The 19,456-nt window shown below is 36.0% G+C and overlaps 2 protein-coding genes across 2 annotated transcripts; one reads left to right on the plus strand and one right to left on the minus strand.

The window, feature by feature from the left end:
* Nucleotides 1-10,586: 10,586 nt before the first annotated feature.
* Nucleotides 10,587-17,273, plus strand: LOC101305390 (WD repeat-containing protein 3-like). The gene is made up of 12 exons (XM_004304438.1): nt 10,587-10,876; nt 12,013-12,228; nt 12,376-13,500; nt 13,961-14,083; nt 14,465-14,646; nt 14,762-14,993; nt 15,149-15,355; nt 15,552-15,680; nt 15,989-16,057; nt 16,268-16,390; nt 16,665-16,715; nt 16,804-17,273. The coding sequence occupies exons 1-12, from the start codon at nt 10,646-10,648 to the stop codon at nt 16,981-16,983; spliced, it is 2,868 nt and encodes a 955-aa protein (XP_004304486.1). The 5' UTR covers nt 10,587-10,645; the 3' UTR covers nt 16,984-17,273.
* A 426-nt stretch (nt 17,274-17,699) lies between these two features.
* On the minus strand, nt 17,700-18,831 carry LOC101294501 (expansin-A9-like). The gene is made up of 3 exons (XM_004306220.1): nt 18,678-18,831; nt 18,203-18,521; nt 17,700-18,009 (listed from the first exon to the last, which is right to left on the minus strand). The coding sequence occupies exons 1-3, from the start codon at nt 18,829-18,831 to the stop codon at nt 17,700-17,702; spliced, it is 783 nt and encodes a 260-aa protein (XP_004306268.1).
* Nucleotides 18,832-19,456: the final 625 nt, after the last annotated feature.

The following is a 19,456-nucleotide window of genomic DNA, read 5'->3' on the forward strand; positions in this document are numbered from 1 at the left end:
GTGTGAAGCACTCTGTACCCTATTTAATACCCAATAAAGGAAATATAACGCAAATATCATCTCGGATTTATATACGACGGTGGCGTTGAATGTCGAGAATGCCCATGTTCAACCGTTTGACTGGTTTTGTATTTAAAGGGTGAAAAAAAAAAAATAAAATAAAAAAAAAATTCAAACATGAAAGATTGAAAGTTGCGTACGAGGGTAAAAAAGTAATGTCTTGCATACCACTCACTACTCAGACAGTGTTTATATGCTTGCTTATCCATTACATACGTTATGATTTGATTTTTTTTAGAATTTTCTTGCCCAATAGTTTAGCTATGAGCTTGCTTGATATTTTTTTTTATCAAGTAAATTACAACCGTGTGAATTAAACTTATAATCTCTTATTTATTAAAAAAAATATTATGTCATTAGACTAAATAATACTGGGCGAGTTTGATATTGAGCACCACAATTCGTTTTGTTTTGTATTATAATATCATGAGAGTTTTTTTTTTTAATGATATGAAAGAATGAGGAGCTAATGTTAGAGGCTTATTTACCGTTTGGCCAAATAATTTTTTAACTCGTTCAAAACAAATCAAATCGTAAATAGTACAAATATCTATTTGGTTCTTCAACAAATTAAAACATAAGTATAATTTATGGGTGCGTCTACTACCATCCCACAAACCACTTTACTCACCCCACATTTTCTTCACACCCCATTTATGTATTTTTAATTATAAAGATTTGTTCACCCATTTACAATCCCTAAAATACATTTTTCTCAATTATACTTTGTTCACCATACATTCTCTTCTCCATTACTCTATAATTCTGAGTGTTTTAAACTGATCTATGCGTTGTTTATAAATACGGTACAACTTTCCATGAGAATTTACATACAAAATCGATATAAAAATAATGAGTAAAAGGATAGACGGAAGCGTCAACAACCAAAAAAAAAATACAAACAATTCACCTCATCTTTAGGTTGAATGCTAGCGTCTTGACCTTAAATGATTGAATATGATAAATTTGGGTTAAAGTTTATGAAGTACGCACGTGTTCATCTAAAAAAATAAAAAAATAATAAGAATTTGTAATTTTTAACAACTTATTATTCCTTGCTGTAATTTTACATTATGTTATTTTAGTCTTTTAATAAATTAACCACATATGAGGTGAGTAAAATAGTTTGTGGGGTGGCAATAACCGCACCCATAATTTATATATAAATATATAAAGAAATGTAATTTTCTTGTAGTGTTAAACTATTAACTGCCACTATTCATGACTGAAACAACCGTTTTGGAAGTTGTCGGTTTTAGTATCAAAATAATTTGATTGTTATTTACTTTCACCCCTTTAACCCTATAGTGGCTTATGACTAATAAAGATTTAACTTAGATTAAAGACACTAATAAAGATTTAACTTAGATTAAGGTAAGTGGAGGCTAGCAAGTGGCACATTTCATAGTCTAAATTTTAATGTAGGTTAAACCCAAACCATAGAGGTTTAGATATTCTCACACATAAAGCTACCTTTATATACACTATAGCTTATAAACAAAGACCAACTTGCCTATTTTAATTTCAAAGCACCACCTTAATGATAGTATAATCGATAACCCCTCGATAGATTGTGCATGAATAAGTTAGAAGGTATGTGATTGGCTCCTCATATATACGTTTTGAATAATATTCTTGTGCTTCCTATTAATCTGTTTTATGTACGTAGTTATGGCCCCCATATAGACATTATTTTAGCACCGACCCTGTTAATACTAAAATGCTGAAGAAGAAGAAGCAGGCATTCATGCATTGAGATATTTAGGATGAATCATATTTATAAGATACAAACAGAAAAATTCAAAGGTTTTATATTGGGAATATTTAGCTCTATTTAGAAAGAATGAGTTAGGTACTGTGTTCCTTCCAACAATCCAATTGGTGTTGAAGCTTAAGACAGTCATTCTTGACTTACCTTAATGGTATATTGAGGCTTTTTAACCAACTGAATTAACAGTTAGATGATGAAAATCCCTTTTTTAATCCTAGGGTTAAATTTAAAATGACCTTAATACAGGGTTTGATGAGCTAGCCCACATCCAAAAGAAGGCTCACATGAGTTGGTGAGTGCCTTTGCAACCTAAACTGTACTGTTGTTGTTTCTGCAAATTTCAACGGCTTTTCTTTGTGACGCGACTCATATATGTAAGGATTACACGTACTACTGTTAGGTGATGATCGAGCTTTCTTCAGAGTTGGTGAGGCCCTTGTGGTCGTTTGTTTATGATGTTTTGCACTATATATACGTGGCCTACATTTTTGTTTCTTTCAGAATTGTATAATCTTGATTTGGTTTAGTGTTAAAATATCAGGGGAAGATGAATTAGGTTAATGTTGGTTATTGACATGCATAATTAAGCTTATTGAATAGTATAGTTCAAAAAGGTTTAGGGGGCCATGATTATTCAATGATGATCTAGTTTTGTGCTTAATTATATTCATATATGTCGCCCTCATATACAAAACGAAGAAATCAATCATGGAACAAGCATAATTATATAATGGTATACTCGTAGAAGCGTATATAAATGCCAGAAATTACGATTGTGCGGTTGTAGCTCCGAATGCTTCGTGTGATGAACTAGCTGGCTAAAATGGTTTGGTGTTAATTACTTGGAAATTAGAAGGATAGAATTATAGATCCGGTTTCTCTAAGATGATGAGACTTATGTAATATTATGTGTGAAGTCTATAAAAATCTTGACGATCGATCCACACTGAGTAATATTAATGAAGAACTACACTACGTACGCGTGGCAGCATTTTGTCGAGGATTTTGCAGTGCCTTGCCCTGATCATCTTCTTCTCCTTCTAAGTAACAATACCTTATTTATCCAAACAAGGAAGGAGTAACTGGATAAAATTCCTTGCCGTTTCATATTAGAAACCAGCAAACCACAAATTAATCAACCAGCTCTATCGGCTGGCCAATATTTTTTGTGATGTCCAATATGATACGCATGGATCGAATTGACAAGCTTGTAAGCCTCCAACTTCAATATGCATACTCTTTGTGATAATACTAATTTAATAATTTATAAGATGTATATGAAAGAAAAATGAAAACGAGTGTTTCCTTTCATTTTCTCATTTTGATTAGCATACGGTTTTGTGACAAGATCAAACCTATGTTGCACGGACACTTCTGAGGGCGGAGTGTCTGACACGCTCCGACGCGACACAGTGTCTGACACGCCACATGACATGTCGAAAAATGTTGACTTTTCTGACACGGCCCAACACTTTGATTGACACACCATGTCATCATCTGACACGCCACGTCAGTAATTTTAATTTTAAAAAAAAAAACATAAACCCAAAAGAAACCCTAAACAAAGTTTTCTCTCCCTGCTCACAAAAACCCTAAAACCCAAGACCGGCGGCGTTGGGTTATATTTTAGTGTTTTTTTTTTTGAATGAAAGAGGTCATTACTTTGTTGAAATAAAAAAAAGTTACAAATAAACGATGTAAGGATACACCGAGAAATAAGAAACATATGAAAGAAAAAATGCAATAAGAGCATCAACATTAAAACAATAACGTTGAGACGCGCGTTGTTTTTACGTTGCGTATAAATTAGAGCCGTGTACCGAAATGAGTGGTCGGTGATTTGACTACCCAATACAATTTCAATACACAAAATAATACAATTCATTCCGATATATTTATGTATTTCTTATGCTCATCTTTCCGATATTTTGTACCATACGGTGTTTGGGTCTAAAATTACAAATTTACGATCTCTCTATACTTAACATTTTTTTTTGTCAGATACGAAGCTACCACTAAAAGTGGGATCAGATCGGGATTGGGATGGGATATAAATTGATGTTTTCTAAGGCGGCCGAGCCTTAGCACATGTGGGACTAAGCAGCTGCAGAGACAAGTGGTCGGTGGCTGGTTGTGTAAGACCGGTGAACGATCGAGCATATATGCATGGATGGGTCCAACAATCCACCAAAGCTTTAGCTAACTTACTCACTCCCACTCAAACCCTGCCAACTCTTGCAGCACATCACTTTCGAATTTCGTCACCGATTGTCAAAACCCTAGATTATGATACTTACATCAAAATAGTAAAGCGATTGTCAAAACCCTAAATTGTGCTACTTACATGAAAATGGAAACTGGAAAGAGATGGATGGTCTATCTGTATATTACAAACTGGGTCGGTAAAGCTAGTACTTGGAAGTTGGTATGTACACGAAAATGTAACAAATCAATTGTCACTTTCCAACTCCCCACGGCCAGCTTTATCGATCATCACCTAATTCCAGGATTTCCTGCTCGTCGGTGCCGGCAACCGACCTATTTCCACTGCCGATCGTATTAGTTTTTTTTTTTTTTCTTCTTCTTCCATTTCAATCATTTTATAATTTGGTTATTTTATTTCTCCATATGAACTTAAGATCTTTTTTGTGGCTCCTGTATCTACAACTCTGCATGATATAAAAAAAAAAAGATCGATTTCACTGTCGTTGAATGATTTTTGTTGATAATTTTCTTTTCTGAATGATTGTTATAATTTATTTTCCTGGAGGCCATACATGGACAAAATGAGCTCAATTCAACCTCTGAAAACATCGCAGATGGATCTGTTTGTTTAATTAATCCGTGATTAGATGAGTCGGTCCATATGTATAAGCAGGACTTGCAAGTTTTCTTGCTCGAAGTATCGTTTCATCATTTACAGACTAGGACGCTATTGATGTCCTGAATAGAAAAAAAGAAGAAGAATGGAGTACATAACAATCAGATTCCACAGAGAAGACAAAAGGGAAAAATGTCACACATATATATGGTTTTGATGGATCTTGATCCTCATCAAGATTCAAGATGTTATAGCTAGAGGATTTGTTTTTAGTCGATCTTATCGATCACTCTTGTATGTAATAAACTCAGGCGTCAAAATATTATGCTTATAAATCCAGTATGAGGGATGTGTTATGTGCCTAACCCCAGTTTTATGCATGTTTTTTTTAGTGATATTTTAATGTCAACATTTAAAATTTATGATTTAGAATTTAGAATTTCATTGTTGTTCCTGAATATATATTAATCCTCTTAAGCAATGTATCATACTGGTCCGACTTCTTGACCTATCTCCTTGTCCTTGGGTCTTGTTTGCATGCAGTGAAAATGAAAATCTAAGGTCTGATACCATTTGCTTATTGTATAATATATGATAAAACAACATATTAAAGCTACTCTCTATAACAATAGCAGATCGGTTGCATGCAGCTTTCATCGTAATATAAACATCACAGTAAGGTCGTATGAATTGCTTATCTGCAGGTTGGACCAGCTTTGAGTTTTCCTCCGTCATCTTTGATTACTCGATCTGCTGGTTCTTGAGATTTCGTTTGCCTTGTGAGTTGTGAATTATGATCATGATAAGGGGTCGATGAACTTGTTTGTCCATTCCATGCATATGATCGAGTTTATATCGTATCCTATCTTTGTAAAGGCGTCGCAAGAAGCAAGTAATTAGGTTAAGTGCTTTTGTTTTAAGTTCATGTGACGCCTTTACAATTATGAAGACAAAATGAATGCGAAACTGCTGAATTAGTTAAGCCATGCATTTATTTCGTGCTCAAATCTGCATCAGCTGTATGTAATGATCGAGATCGAAAAGTTAATCAATGAATGGGAACTGAATATTAAACAAAATTGGCCGGTTAGCTTGTCAAAAGTTAAATGGCCAACAAAACCTAGTGGTGATTAACTAAGTTTGCACCATTATTTAAGTATCAGATGATTCATATGATAACATCTTCCAAAATGGAATCGGCACTAGATCGATTCAGCTAAAGTTTCAGAAACTCCATTGTTAATGATTCCAGTTGCATGTACGTTTTACGTTTAACCTTCCCATAGAGACATTGTTCACGTCCACTTCTCACTGTTTCTCTCTCTGTCTCGATCTCTTGGATTAAATATGCAATGTGAGATGAACATATATATACTGGCCCTCTGAGTGGAAAAACTATTGGAACTTCAACCCTAAAGCATCATGATGAAGTCGACGTTCTTAATATTAACTTCATTAAAACTTTCGATATCAAGACTAACCAGCTGTATATATAAGATAATAGATCATGAAATCGATTTGAACCAAATTAACCTGATAACAACGTACAGATCGACACGATCGACCCACAGAAGCATGCGTATTCATTAAATAAAAATCTTAGATGAATATCACCGGAAAAAATGAACGTAGTGTATATTTAAGTGGGTTTTGCTTTTGAATCTTTCTCGTGTTCATTAGCTTGATCTGTATAAATTAACCGGGACCAGCACAAGATCGACGTAGTACTCTTATGAATCTTCATCATGATATATATAAAAAGTATTTCCCAGGGTATCAATTCGGAGACTTGGCCGGCAGAGAAGCTATCTGCATTTCGTGCGTGACATTTGGCAGGTGAAAGATATACCAATTCAATAGTTGATGGTGGATTTTGCATAAGCATATCACTACCATACTTTAGGGGCATTGAGGAAGAGCGTCTGAATATTCCCATTCGGAACAGAGCTGGATCTGAGATTCAAAGACATGAGGCGAGTTTTAAAAATAGCGTCCTTTAATGGTTATACGAGGAAAAAAAATCAACGCAAACTACACAACATTGTGTCACATAGCTTGTTTGATTTGCCAATCATAACTAAACTAAACACACATATGTAAACTTGATAATTTCAAGATTTCGTAGTTATTTTCCTGGAAATTAGTAAATGCACAGTAAATAAAAATGACACTAGCTACCTCATTCATATTGTAGGTTTGGTGCTGAGGATTAAGCGAGAGGTGGTTCTTCACTCTTGAACTAGTGATCTCTTAATTAGAGTATATATATATAGAAGATGTCTAATAACTAGAAAATAATCCTTTTATCACTCTTTATAAAAGAAACTGTTTAGAATGCAACCTGCCTACATATATATTTGCAGCGAGTTTAACTATATATATATAAATATATATATATATAGCTACGTATAGTTGAACTTGATAGGTTCACATTCCTACTTGGGGACAAATTAGAATGCAAAATGAATTAAGATTGCACTAGGAAAATAAAGAAGATATGCATGTATGTAGATGTGATCCATATCATGCATCCATCATGCTAAATGCAAGTATGCAACTGTACTATCCCTCATGTGTCTGTGGTTGATCAGACCATTTTGGTGCCCCCAAAAATATGGGGCCTGAGACTGTTGCCTTCTTAGGCTCACCTCAGGTCCAACAGCCTCAGGCCCGAACATGATTTAGAGAAACAATTATATGTGTCGTGGCTAATTGCACGCCTGCAACAAAGTTTTATTTTATTTTTTTTGATACGACGCCCGCACCAAAGTTGCATGCAACATGTCTTAATTTGCAGAAACGAAGTGCCCAGTATATCAAAAGCGCTTCTAGTGCATATATATGCCAGTGAACCCTTCTAGTGAGGACCCTTAAGTTAAGGACTTGGTGAGAACTTTTCGGTTTATAGTTTAAAATACCCAATTTTCGATCACATTTTGACATCTTATCCATTCAGTTTTTAGGTTTGTATGAGTAGATCATTTCTACAAATTTTCACCTAAATTTGTGTTCGTTAAGATAACAAACTAAATCAAATTAATGGACGAACCAAATCTGTCAAATATGAACCGTTCAAGTTCATAATTGATAAATCACACTTATGAATGTTTTAACAATTTTCAATATAGCTGAAAATTTGAAGAAATGATCTACTCATAAATACCTATAAACTGAACGGTCAAGATGTAGATATAAGATCGAAATGTGGGATAAGCTGAAAAGTCCTCACCAAGTCCTCAACTTAAGGGTCCTCACTAGAAGGGTCATTCAAAAGATCTCGATCGATCTATATATCCTAATATATAGCGAGTACGTACAATCTTTGTAGAATTCTTGACGATTTGGGGCCGGGTGAGACAAACTAGATTAGATGTAAAAAATCAAGTAAAAGTTGGTTATGATTGATAACATAATTGTTTGGTATGACAACAACAATTTCATTGAGACAATAATCATAGTATATATAAATGCATTCCTTGTTCATACATTGTGAATCTTGGAATTTATACAAATATGGAGCAAGTTGCAAGCTTAAAGCTTATTGCCTGCCTTAATGACACGTTTACTTGCTTGGAATGAAATTCATCAGGAATGAAAGACAAAAGGAATGGGAGACAGAATGGAATATTATGTGGAGATTTCAATTTTATTGAGCTGTTTACTTACCATATAGAATTAGCTAGAACATAAAAGTAATTTATTACTATTTTAATTACTAAAATACCCATGAAAAAAATATATAAGCTACACATTTCGATTACTCTCAACACAATTTTTTCCTTATATGTTGATATAGTTTTGTTTGTCGTTGTCTCAATTGATAAGTTATGTATAATCAACAAACCAAACAGACTATTCTTATTCAGTGTATTAATTATAATTATGTGGTTATATATTAATAATATAATTAATACAGAACCACGTGTGTGCTTATGTATATTGCGATCTCGTCCTTGCATAAACTCTCTTCTACCATGATTTATCAAAATCATTTTGACCTAGTACTAACATTTTGGGTGTATCTCAAACCGCAAGTTGCAAGGGTTGAACAACAAAATTAGGGTATCATACGTTTATACATATTAGTAAATACAAAAAAAAAAAAAATTAAACGACTTCCACAAATAATATATTATTAGCATATAAAAAGAAGCCTTTAAGAAAAAAAATTGAAATTATTAGCATCTTAAACAAATTCCTCAATATTATTAGCATATAAAATTAAAGAGGATATTTTCGGAATAAAAGTTCATTCCTGATGGTATCATTCCTAATCCCACCTCCCCCCTTGGTATTATAATTCAGGGTTGTCAAGGAATCGATTCCTTATTAGGAGGTGAGACCCACACCCATTCCAATTCCATTATGTGTAAGTAAACGTTGGAATTCTCTTATGCCAGAATAATTCCCTCACTTTTCAATTCCATTCCATGTAAGCAAACGTGCCCTAATTGTTTTGACCATTCCGTAAAGGATCGTTGAGAGAAGCGAGGGAGAAGAGAAAGAAGCAGTAGTGAAACGAAGTCATTTCTTGGGGACAGAGCTTTCATACATCCCAAGTTCTTACTACACCTCATATGGCAAGACTATGAAGAGCAAAGAAACTAGGGTCCGAGCAAGCTCATCATCCAGCACGTTTCTTAGGAGAGAGGACGTGATAAAGTAATTTCACTCCTCATTTTTTTTTTTTGTTACAAAATGGGTCTAAAAGACCCAAACAGAAAGAAAAAAGAAACTAAGCACTAGTTCTAAAACATCTTCTAGCTCTAGAAACAGCAAAAATGTCTTCAAGAAACATTTGAGCAGCATGAATAGGAGGATTGTCAAGGATGAGTAAACCCAGATCATGATTAATGCTGTCTTTGGCTAAAACATCAGCAGTCATGTTTCCCTCTCTGAAAATATGACTGATCTTAGTGAAGTTGAAACTGGCCATGAAGTTTATACATCCATAAATCAGAGAACCAAGAGGATGAAGACCACAATCATTCATTTGCACAAGCTGAACAAGGATGGCAGAGTCAGACTCAACTTCAAATTTTTGAACATTAAGATTTACAGCAAGTTGTAGACCATAAAATAAGCCCCAAGCTTCAACATCAAAAATCTCACCAAAACCAAGATTAACTTGAAATCCAAAAATCCAAGCACCATTGTGATCTCTTATAGTTCCACCAGCACCAATTCTTCTAGATTTCACTCCTCATTCTACAATCCATACTCCACATTTTCTTTTTTAGTTCACATGTTTAAAGAGACAAAACACAAATCACTAAAGACAAAACAAAAGTTTTTAAAAATGGAAATAAGGAGTGTGGATTACAAAATATGGAGTAAATAGGAAGTGTAAATTTGAGTTTCCTAAAGTAATTAGGTATATTAGGTATATACCTATTGTAATTAGGTATATTGCAAAGAACCAAGGACAATTTGGTTGAGGACTTTTCCATTAACGTTTATTACACCCACTTTTCAATCACATTTTTCCATCCCAACCGTTTAATTTTTAGGTCTATATAAGTATATCACTTATACAAATTTTCAGCCAAAATGATGATCTTTAAGGAATCGAACTAAATCAAATCAATAGATGATCCAAATCTGTCAAACATGAACTGTTCAAGTTTATAATCGGTAAATCATATTTATGAATGCCCTAATGATTTCTAATTTGGATGAAAATTTGTAGAGATGATCTACATATTTATATTTACTAACTAGACGGTCGAGATGTGAATATATGACGGATGAAACGAAAAAGTCATCAACTAGTCCTTACCCAAATCCAAATGGTCCTCATTTGAACCCTTCCAAGCAAAAAATAGCATTCATTTTTATTCCTACCGTTTTAATTCGGAGTCGGGTATTGGTCTGGGAAAGAGCCCACGGGTCACTCTTAAACCCTTTAGTTGCCCCTAAACCCTGAGCAGTCTCCTCCTCTTTCAAATCTTCCAATACCAAAAAACACAGGTAGCGGCAGAAATCCACATTCGATGGTGAAGTCGTACCTCCGCTACGAGCAGGCGGCGGTCTTCGGCGTCATCTCCTCCGGCGACTCCAACATCACCTACGACAGCTCCGGCAAGCACCTCCTTGCTCCCGCCCTCGAAAAGGTCGGCGTTTGGCACGTCCGCCAGGGCGTCTGCACCAAAACCCTCACCCCTTCCTCCGCCGGAAAACTCATCTCCGTCACCTCCCTCGCTTCTTCTCCCCACACTTCTCTGGTAAAAAAGTCTCCACCTTTACAAAATGCTTCCAATAAAAAAGTTGGGATTTTATTTTTTTCTTTTTTCTTTTCGATGTTGGAATTCCTTGTGGGTTTGTTTGAAGATAGAGTAGTGAAAAACCTTGGAATTTAGTACTTCAAATTTAGAAGGTAGATGAATGATGTTAGGTACTTGGTGACATGCTTTGTGGGAATATATATGTTGCTTAGTTTCATGTTTTCAATTCAGAAACCATAGTTAAGGCCAAGCTGACATACACAGATAGTCTAGCAGTTAAGCACACAGCAATATCTACATGTGAGACTTGAAGTTTCTTTACTAATCAACACCCAAACAAAGGTTAAAGCTTGGCACTTAGGCACTCGTGTCAATTGGTGCTGCAACAAATGCAGCCGCCATTGTCTCCGCTGCCTAGAAGAAAGATTGGTTAGGAAGGAGAAAAGATAAAGAATTCGTTGCATGTATTGAAAGCTTATACTGTAAGTGAAAATGAAGGTCTGCATGTTGTAAATCAGCATTTCTGAGTTTTAGACCCAGTTTCCTTTTAACTAAAAAGTGTACATTTCGGTTTGGTATTTGAAGTTGGTGTCTTCATGAAAGCTGCAGTTGACATTAAATTAGGACTTTTCGAAGTTGAGGGTCTGCATCAGGGAATTCTGCATTTGTTACTAAGTTACTGTTTGTTTCATTTGATTCCAATAGTTTCCTTTATTCAAACTTGTTTAGGTTGACGAAAAACTGAATATAGACGTTCTTAAGTTTCCAACAAAACTTACTACAGCATATTCAGACTTTATTTGAGATACTTAGGCCATTGAGAAATCAGCTAGTCTTATCAGTTTTCCTCCACCATAAATCTGCATGACATTTTGATTAGTTGGCACTTCAAATGAGCGTATGAAATATAATGGTATAAAATTTTGATACTTCCTATTTGTGTGGTAGTGTTTATGGCCGTACTAGGCTCAATTAAGCAGTGGGTTTGGTTTAATTGATGAGAATTTAGTACCTAAATGTAAATTAAATGATTGTAACAGGGAAATGAGGAGCTTGGTTTGATAATTTAGATAAATTTGAATAATTTATTATCGTTGATTTTGTATGCGAAGTTCTGAAACTAGTTTTGATTGCAGATAGCTGCTGGCTATTCAGATGGTAGTATAAGAATTTGGGATTCTGAGAAAGGAACATGTGAGACGACACTCAATGGACATAAAAAGGCTGTCACTGCCTTACGGTATGACAAGCTTGGATCTAAGCTTGCTTCTGGAAGCAAAGATGATGACATTATATTATGGGATGTGGTCGGTGAGAGTGGTCTATATCGCCTCCGTGGGCACCGCGACCAGGTATGTTATCACAACTGTCCAAATTTGACTTATAACCCTTACAATTACTTTCGCTGGATTGAGCCATGCTCATAATCCTTATTTATGTTCATTTGCCAGGTTCAGGCTTCAATGTATTAATTTATTTATATTTGTTTGATTATGTAGGTCACAGACCTTGTCTTCTTAAATTCTGGCAAGAAACTCGTTAGTTCCTCAAAAGATAAATTTCTGAAAGTATGGGATCTTGATACTCAGCATTGCATGCAGACAATTAGTGGCCACCATAGTGAAATCTGGTCTATTGATGTTGATCCAGAAGAAAGATTTTTAGTCTCTGGGTCTGCAGATGCGGAGCTTAGATTTTACACAATTAAGCATGAGTCAGAAGATGGCCAATCCATCTCTAATGGGAATGGAATTGTAACTGTGGGGAGTGGAGATCCACCGATTCATACTAAGTGGGAAGTTTTGAAGATGTTTGGTGAGTTACCACGGAAAAGCAACGAGGGCAGAGTTGCAACTGTGAGATTCAACAAGTCCGGAAATTTGCTGGCTTGTCAGGTGGCCGGAAAGACAGTAGATATATTCCATGTACTGGATGAGGATGAATCAAAGCGGAAAGCAAAACGCAGGCTTCACCGGAAGAAAGAAAAAAAATCTGCAAAGGGCGCACCTGACGTATTGGAAAATGGAGACAAAAATCGGGTAGTTGGAGAAGAAGGAAATAGTCCTGCTGTTACAGTCCCTGATGTTTTTAAGCTTCTTCAAACTATTCGAGCGAGCAAAAAGATATGTTCGATCTCTTTCTGTCCAAACACTACAAAGAGTTTGATGGCTACACTAGCTTTGTCATTGAACAATAATTTGTTGGAATTTTATTCGATTGGAAGCGATGCAACGAACAAAACACTTTCTGTAGAGCTTCAAGGACACCGATCTGATGTCAGAAGTGTTGCACTTAGCTCAGACAACACACTCTTGATGTCAACTAGTCACAATGCAGTAAAGATTTGGAATCCAAGTACTGGCTCCTGCCTGCGAACTATTGATTCTGGATATGGCATGTGTGGTTTTATCATTCCTAACAGTGAGTGTGCACTTGTTGGAACTAAAAGTGGAACAATGGAAATTATTAACATTGGAAGTGGCACATGCATTGAATCAGTGGAAGCACATGGTGGATCTGTCATGTCAATTGCTGCCATTCCTAATGAAAATGGTTTTGTCACTGGAAGTGCAGATCATGATGTCAAGTTTTGGGAATACGAAGTTAAACAGAAGTCTGCTCAGGTATGTATTCTATTCAATGTTTTTCTTGATTGACTAACAGTACAGCATTCCAATACTTATTTCTGAAGCAGAATACTATTGTCTGATCATAGTGACATCTTCTAAAGAGCATTTGATGCAAACTCGAATACATTTAGCTTTCAGTACTAATGTTTGTCACTTCATTTCAACAATGGGGAGACTACAGCTTTGACCGTGGAGCATTTATGTTGATACATTTTACACACTTGTGCTTGTAGAAAAATGCCTTTATGTGGGATATAGTTGGAGGAGATAAAGAATGTCATCTGTGGCTTTAAGTTCAATAAATCTAAATGATATGTAGCTGTCATCTATCTAAAACAATATTCTTGATTTTGTGGGCCTCCACAGTGTGTGTGTTTATTTTTTTTGTGGTTCCCTTATAAACGTTTATATACTGATAAGGTTAGTTATTTTGCATCCACTCTATTTTAAACAGAATTCCAAGCAGCTAGTGGTGTCAAATGTAAGGACTATGAAGATGAACGATGATGCCCTTGTGGTTGCTGTCAGTCCTGATGCCAAATATATCTTGGTTGCACTATTGGATTGCACAGTGAAGGTTGGATAGTTGATTTCTTTTTAACAGGCCTTCTTTATGCTCCTTGTAGGTTGTGAGTTTAACTCCAAACAAACATATTATTGAGTTTATAACTTCAAGTATCAAAATTCTTTATCCAAGGTGAAATGGTTGTTTGTTTCACTTTTATTTAACATCGTGATTAATGATGTTAACTAAGAGCATTATATCTGATATTAGAATATTGAAGAGAAGGATATTAATATTACTTTGGATCAACCTTAATGATTGAAGAAAAAATAGTTGGTGTTTCCTGTAATATTACTCTGTCCTTCATATAATAATTCTTTCAATTTGTATAATCAGTTGGTAGATTTGCAAATTATTTTTATCGTTAACTTTTGATTTTTTGTATTGTTTCAGGTGTTCTTTATGGATTCACTTAAACTTTTCCTTTCCTTGTATGGTCATAAGTTGCCTGTATTATGTATGGATACATCATCGGATGGAGACCTAATAGTGACTGGGTCTGCTGACAAAAATTTGAAGATTTGGGGTTTAGATTTTGGTGATTGTCATAAATCCTTATTCGCTCATGAGGACAGGTGCAGCCTCCTAATTATTTGTTTAATTATCTATAAGTAGGTTATTAGTTTTGTTGAACGTAAATTGGTTTTGAAATTTTACTGACAATTTTGATGAATTGTTTCTATGATGCAGTGTAACAGCTGTTCGGTTTGTGCCAAATACACATTACATGTTTAGTGCTGGAAAGGACCGCATTGTAAAATATTGGGATGCTGATAAATTTCAGTTGCTTTTAACTCTTGAGGGACATCATGCTGAAGTTTGGTGCCTCGGAATCAGTAACCGTGGGGACTTCATTGTGACCGGATCTCATGACAGATCAATACGTCGCTGGGATCGCACTGAAGAGCCATTTTTTATTGAGGTAATTGCTACTTGTAGATGAAAAAAGTAACCCACTGTAATAATGTGTTTTTATTAGAAAGCTGATCCTCTAGTTTGTCGATGGCTTTTGGGGATACTGATGTTTTAGGTTGAACCATGATCTTGCTATAATAAGTGCTTCATGCAATATTGCAGGAAGAAGAAGAAAAAAGGCAGTTGGAAATGATTGAGTCTGAACTCGACAATGTGGTAGAGAGCAGGTATCCAAAGGAAGAAATCCCTGAGGTGGGAGCTGTTGCTTTAGTAGGGAAGACCTCTAAAGAAACAGTTACAGCTGCTGATGCTATTATCGATGCAATAGATATATCAGACGCAGAATTGAAGCGACTTGCTGAACATGAGGTATACTTGTGTCTTTTGTTGATTATGGCTATTTATCATGTGCTTTGTTAGAGGTGTGTGTGTGTGCGTGCTCTATTATATATATAATTTATTCCTTGACTTTGGCTCACTTATTGCTAGTGGTGGAAATTGTACTTGTGATTTAAGTCTGAAGGCTGTTGCATGTTCTCATTACTGATTTCATGTGTGACTTCAGGAGGAAAAAAGCAGGGGAAGTGTTGCTGACTTCAAACCAAATAGTCTTATGAATGGACTATCTCCATCGGAATATGTTCTTCGCGCATGTTCAAATGTTCAGACAAATGATCTTGAGCAGACGCTACTGGTATGCTTTTGGTTTGGACTTTGGACTAGAAATTGACATTTCATTATTGCTAGTTCAAAATTTAAGACCTCGACTTTGTTTGTTTGGCTGGTTTTTAATTATTCTTGGAAGTGTTAGGTTGGTCTAAGTATATATTTTAAACTTCTTTTAAAACCATTCTCAAATATCATAATGATCCTTCTTACTTTTCTTTCACATTGTATTCATTCATCCCATGTCTTTTGCTTCCGGGAGCTAGTATACCTGTTTGTGTGTGTGTATTAGAAATTTATTGTGGTTGGACCTTATTGAATTGTATCCTCATGCAGGCTTTACCGTTCTCAGACGCTTTGAAGCTTATGTCTTACTTGAAGGACTGGACTTTGAATCATGATAAGGTTGGGATATCTCATCTTGTCAAAGACATTAACATCAATAGAATAAATTCATCACCTATACTTTGATACTTGTATCATATATTCACAGATTTTTGATGTGTTGCATATTCTTTATCCATTTATGTACACACAGACACAGGATGTATCCCAACCGTCGTGTTTATGAAATTAGGATGTGATTCATGACAATCTGTTTTCAAATTTGTGTAGGTTGAACTCGTTTGCAAGATTGCTTTAGTTTTACACCAGACACATTATAATCAGTTGGTTAGTACAACGGCAGCTAGACCAATGTTGACTGCTTTGAATCAGATTCTTTATCCTGAAGTTAAGGTATTTGGACTGTTCAGCACTTGTACTTGGAGCTTTTATTTGGAGTTTAATTAGTTAATTGGCCTTGAAAATAATATGAGGTTCATTAAAAAGGTAATAAAATCTTGAAAACGCACCAAGGTTCCCTTTCTAGTTTTATAATGTAAGACTATATAATTCCGATTTGGCAGAGGTGAGGCACTAGAACTATACGCACATATGCATGTATTTTTTTATCTGAAAAATAATGAACCTAGATTTTCTGTTGAGATGATGAGAATTCAATCTCTTTCAGGAACTGAAAGACCTCATTGGTCACAACCTTGCAGGGTTGGAACATCTTAAGGTGCGACTTGAATCTTTGAATCTCCTTGTGCATGCTTGTAGTTGTAATGATATTTATGTTTTCTAATGGATTCGCTATTATGTTTCAGCAACTGATGGCTTCGAGATCAGATGCATTGTTTCAAGATGCAAAATCAAAGTTGCAGGAAATACGTGCACAGCATTCCAAGCGCCTACATGCAAGGACAAGCACAGGGGGCGAACATAATCTAAGTAAGAAGAGAAAGACAAAAAACAATAAATCAAATGATGGTCACGCTTGGGTATGATGTTGTAGCAAGAAATTATATGAGAAATGATGGAAACGCTTGCGCACAAGTTGGCTGGAGAAACGAGAATCCCAGCAGTAACATTAATACACAGTAAGCCAACTACGGTAAGTGCCTCTCTAAGATGGATGCGTACTGTGGCTATAAAATTTGCGACTTTCCTCAATATTTGTCCTCTACTTGGTTCGATCTAGATATTTGTTACTGCCTGCCCATCCCTGAAAGTAGACTGATTGCAATTTTGTAACTTTTATATAATAATTTACCGCTATACTTCTAAATGTTGTCTTAGGAAATGTTGTAACAACATTGCTGGATAATGCCAACAGTTACTTATTTTGTGGCAGAGTTCTGCACTGTAGAATTGAGTTTGTATCCCAAAAGTACGTTCTGCTCTGATCGATGGTGTCCTCAATTATAATTAGCAGTTATGTTCTTCAATTACGAGATGGAGGCCTTTCATATACTTGCATGGAAATGATGGGACTTGTGCTAATTATAACATAACTGGACAGAACGTATCTATAGTTTCTTAACACTATCGGATTTCTCTTATTAAGCCAATCTGGATGTTGAAAGGTTCTTTATTCGCCTAATGTATATATCTTAAAGCTGTATGGTGCTTTGCATCATAATGTATAGTTGTAAGTTGTATACATCGATCTGAGACTTGGGAAATTCAGATGAATAGAGAGCTTATAGTATGCTTGTGTTTCCTATCTGAAGTTCTTGCCTTCAAAGGTCTGGCCAAATTGCCAGTTCTTAGGGGCAATATGCCATGAAGTCGAGCGTCTTTTATCACTTGCTTCAACTCTGAAGGTCAGAGACTCTCCAACCAGCCTTGCATCAGTAATCCACCTCTGACCCCACATTCGGTTCATCGTTGTCCATTTCAGCTTGTCGTCGCCCTTCACTTGCACGCTGATCACATCACCGGCACCTCCCACGTTCCACACCAACACTTCGTTGTAGTAAGGATTCCCAGTTATGGTGAATCTGATGCCTCCTCTCTTTTGGCATGGAATCCTGCATGCAAGTAATCACGTACAACTGTAAACATCTTCCCTCGCTAATTGTAATCCTATTGCATCTTACATGTATATGGTAATATCAAAGAGGGTTATAAATGTAGGTTTTACTTGGAAGACCTTCAATCTCTTCATTGAAAGAGGATCGGAATAATAATGGAAACTAACTCATCATGCATGTAAATAATCACCTGCGGTATATGATTGGAACTATGCCGGCCTTGTACTCAGCAATGTTGAGGAACACTGGCTTGGCTATATCGAAGTGCTCGCGTGGTGCATTGCACCATCCTCCATTGTCACTCGGAAGGTTATAGTTCGGGGGGCAATGGTTGGTTGCTGTAACATGAAGAGTTGGCTGCCCGGGCTTGCACCATTGTGGGGAGTCCACACATTGGATGTCGTAGCATGCACCACAAGACTGACCATTGTTGAACAAGGTGTCGCTCAAAGCCACTGTGTCGAGGCCATAGCCTTCTTGAACGACGTCGTGGTAACCACAAGCACCACCTGCGCCCAAGGTAAGTATTCAAAAGTTAACAAGGTTATAGTAATTAGTTATCTTAATTTCATGAGTCGATCGTATGTATTACATAACATGTCGGATTTTCTGATATATGCTAGGACATTATATTAATTCCATCAGCAAGGATTACTAAATCATACCAAATGATCCAGAGCCGCCTTCGTAAAATGTAGCATGAGCATGCTTCCAAGGGCCAGGTCTGAAACTTGGCCTATGGTGAGCATTAGTATTGTCAGGTAGTACGAGAAGAATGAGAAGCAATGAACCCGAGAGGGCAGAACTTATGGACGCCATCGACATTTTAACCTTTTCTAAGCTCTTATCGCTTGCTAATGAGAGACGACGTACAATACGTACTGGTTTGAAGATTTCTGTGCAGCCACGGTTGTGTTATATAGTAAAAGATATTGGTTATTTTGTTGTGGTTGTTTCGACTTGGTTAAACTCGTTGTGGATTCATGCCGCTACTAGGGTGTAGGGATGCCAGCTAGGGGTAGTTTGGTTTTCTTATTTTGAACACTATTGCCAGCTAGGGGGATGTCTTAGTAACTGTATCCATCTCTCTAGCTCTTTGTTACTTCAAGGTAGGTTGCTTAACTCGAAATGATTCATATATAGTTGGAGACGCTTTGGAGGTTAAACTCGTTCTTTTTGAGAAGTAAGCTACGTTCATTTGTCTATAAAAAGAAGAAGCTAAGATCATAACGTGACATATAGCGTATTCTAACAGTGACATACCAGAAAGATCGATAACTCAATGGGACACGAAGAAGCATCATATAGACTACTTATTTCAAAATTTTAAATTTAGACTAAATGACTAATGCTAAAATGTCTAGCTAATATTTTCTATGGCAAGCGAAATATGGACTAATCATCTCACTTATTCGAAATTTTATGAATAGAGAAAAAAAATACA

Source organism: Fragaria vesca, linkage group LG6 (genome assembly GCF_000184155.1).
Source record: "Fragaria vesca subsp. vesca linkage group LG6, FraVesHawaii_1.0, whole genome shotgun sequence".
Lineage (NCBI taxonomy): Eukaryota > Viridiplantae > Streptophyta > Magnoliopsida > Rosales > Rosaceae > Fragaria > Fragaria vesca.